Below are 2724 nucleotides of genomic sequence, written 5' to 3' on the forward strand. Positions count from 1 at the left end.
TACATTTTCCCTCTCACACACGTACATTTTTCCTCTCACACACACTCACATTCTCCTTTCGCACACATACATTTTTCCTCTCACACACGTACATTTTTGTTAGGCGCACCAGTGCAACCAGTGCAAAAAGTTAGTCTAGAGCCCTGGCAGTGCATATTAACTATACAATTAAAAAAAAAACACATCCTCACTTTACTTCATATACTATATATTGTCTACATTTAGTGTTAGAATTGTAGACAAGGATCTTCAGAGATGAAAAGACATATGCACAATACCTGGCTCTCCAACAACGCCTCCAAGGTTCACAAGCTTGCCATAACGGTTACCAATGGACTTTGTGTCAAAGTAGACATTCCCTGTTTCAACATATATTGAATGTTCAATTTTGTTGTCCCATATTAAAAATTGAAAGATATGAAAAGAGACAAGTACCTTGACTTGTGACATAGGCGTGTCCATTTCCAATAATGCGCTCTATGAAAGTCACTATCAAAGATATGTTTTCAGTCACTCTCATGTAAACAGCCGGAGGAAGAACCTGAAAAACACATCTAACAAAAATTAGTCAACGTATTAGTATTTTATACACAATACACCCAGAAATTATTTAGATTTACCCGCAGAGCTTGCATGTCCTTCTTAAACTCTTCCTCATGCATTCTTGCAAGGACAGTGGGTGACACATTTTCCTGTGAAAGAAATGACACAAGAGATACTTACATTATTCCACACATTTTACAAAACCAGAAGTTTGTATGTAAAACTGGCATCATTGCAGTTGATAAGCAAAACAGCTTCAAGAGAATCAAAATAAAAATGTTGTAATTTATTTGCCCTCATATCATGTGTGTACAGTATCTTCTGTGGAACAGAAAATAAGATAATTTGAAAAATGTTGTAGGTTTTGTGTCCAAATACAATGGAAGTCAAAGGGGACCAATATTGTTTGGTTACCAACGTTCTTCAAAATACCTTCTTTCGTGTTCTACAGAAGAATGTGAGTCACACGGGTTTACAGTGACTTCTGGGTGAGTAAATGAGGAAAGCAATTTCATATTGGGGTGAACTACTTCTTTAATATCAGCTGACATCTACCTCAAGGCTTCTCTGTATGATTTTATCATCAATGTCAGTGATGACCATGGCGTGGATAACGTTAACGCCAAAAATTCTGGATAAAATCCTTTGAAGTATGTCAAATCTGACATATGAACTACAAAAAAACAGAGAGAAAATTATTGATAGTTTATCAAAAACTCCTCAAACTGGGTTTTTTTTTCAACATCCATGGATTGCAAGCAGACAAACTTACCAAGCATGACCGAGATGCGCGTGATCATAAACGGTGGGTCCACAGCTATACCTAAATTAAAAACATGTTATTAATATGACTGCAAAACTCGCATTTAACGTGAGGGGTCACTGCGTGTCTTACCAGGTGGCAATTCGTTCTCGTGCCAAAACCAAAGTCTCTTTCTGTTTGGTAAGACTGTTGTACGTCTTTATACCTGTGTCATGGCCCACTGGTTTGAGCCACTTCTTTTGCACCGGGTTGTACACATTGCGACTGGAAACCAACCACGTTTTTGCTATTTTATTTAGAATCCCATGCCTGATTCTAAAGCTTGTATTTACTAAACTTGTATTTGTAATGAATGTTTTAAAAAAAACCATTTTCATTATAGTCGCTGGTGGTTTACACAAGTCCGAAGATGCATGTATGACACGAACGTAACAATATGTCAACGTTTACTACATTTTTGGATTGATGGCATATGATTGATCTGCATAGGCAGATTCGAACAGGTGTTTATATCCTATCTTTCTCGACGTGTCTACATAGCCTGTTTAATTTTTGTATACTCGTATCGAAAGCACAGTCTCGTCCACTGCTGGCAAACTTCAGCTCAAGGACATCGCACTGTTTCCCGTGCACGCGCAGTATCCATTCGCTCTAAGATGTAACTGTTAGGGAAATACTCACTCATATAGAAATTAAAAGGTTATATTATTTAGTTTTATCCGCTTTCAACGAATCGAGATATCCACTACACAAGTCAACACAGATGTTCTTTTAGTAAGCCTTTTGCTTTCTTTTTCTCTTCACAGCGGTTGACCGAGCGGTAGCGGTACACATCCGCCATCTACTGGCATGGAGTGTAAAACAGTGCTGACCGTTTCAGTGAGATACCCCTCGCTGCAGCCTGTAGCGCGGTGACGATTCAAAGTGCTTTACATAAAATGATTGACAAAGAGAAATAGACGTATCGTTAAAATGCAAATTATTTAAGATCATAAATAAAACTAGATTTTAAGAAACAATAAAACATCAATAAAATTGATTAAAAATATGAGTGTATATATAAAAAGATTAAGAACAAAAGAAAAAGAAATTAGAAATAGAAGTGCAGTTGATGTAAACCAGCACAGTGCTCAGGTTGTAAATGCACAGCTAAATAAGTGTGTTTTAATCTGGATTTAAAAGGCTCCTGTTTGTGAACGTCTGATGTCTTCTGGAAGCAGATTCCAGCTACGGTGGCGTAATGGCTAAACGCTGACTCGCCTTGTTTTGAGTGAACCCTAACTGACTTGATCCTAATGATCTGAGAAGTCTGTTTGGTTTATATTTAATAAGCATATCTGAAATGTATTTAGGTCCTAGACCATTGAGTGATTTATAGACAATTAATAATACTTTGAAGTTGATTCTGAAAGTAACTG

At 37.0% G+C, this 2724-nt stretch overlaps 1 protein-coding gene across 1 annotated transcript in view; it reads right to left on the bottom strand.

Annotated features, from left to right (window-relative positions):
* cars2 (cysteinyl-tRNA synthetase 2, mitochondrial) overlaps positions 1 to 2154 on the bottom strand; it is a 22236-nt gene extending 20082 nt beyond the window's left edge. The window contains exons 1-6 of the mRNA XM_057331101.1: positions 1439 to 2154; positions 1316 to 1366; positions 1099 to 1216; positions 621 to 692; positions 436 to 541; positions 279 to 359 (exon numbers count right to left, since the gene is read on the bottom strand). Of these exons, the coding sequence (XP_057187084.1) occupies positions 279 to 359; positions 436 to 541; positions 621 to 692; positions 1099 to 1216; positions 1316 to 1366; positions 1439 to 1683 (673 nt within the window). The 5' untranslated portion in view covers positions 1684 to 2154. The remainder of the gene's footprint in view (positions 1 to 278; positions 360 to 435; positions 542 to 620; positions 693 to 1098; positions 1217 to 1315; positions 1367 to 1438) is intronic.
* Between the last annotated feature and the right edge of the window lie 570 nt (positions 2155 to 2724).

This window comes from Triplophysa rosa, linkage group LG4, assembly GCF_024868665.1.
Source record: "Triplophysa rosa linkage group LG4, Trosa_1v2, whole genome shotgun sequence".
Taxonomy (NCBI): Eukaryota; Metazoa; Chordata; class Actinopteri; order Cypriniformes; family Nemacheilidae; genus Triplophysa; species Triplophysa rosa.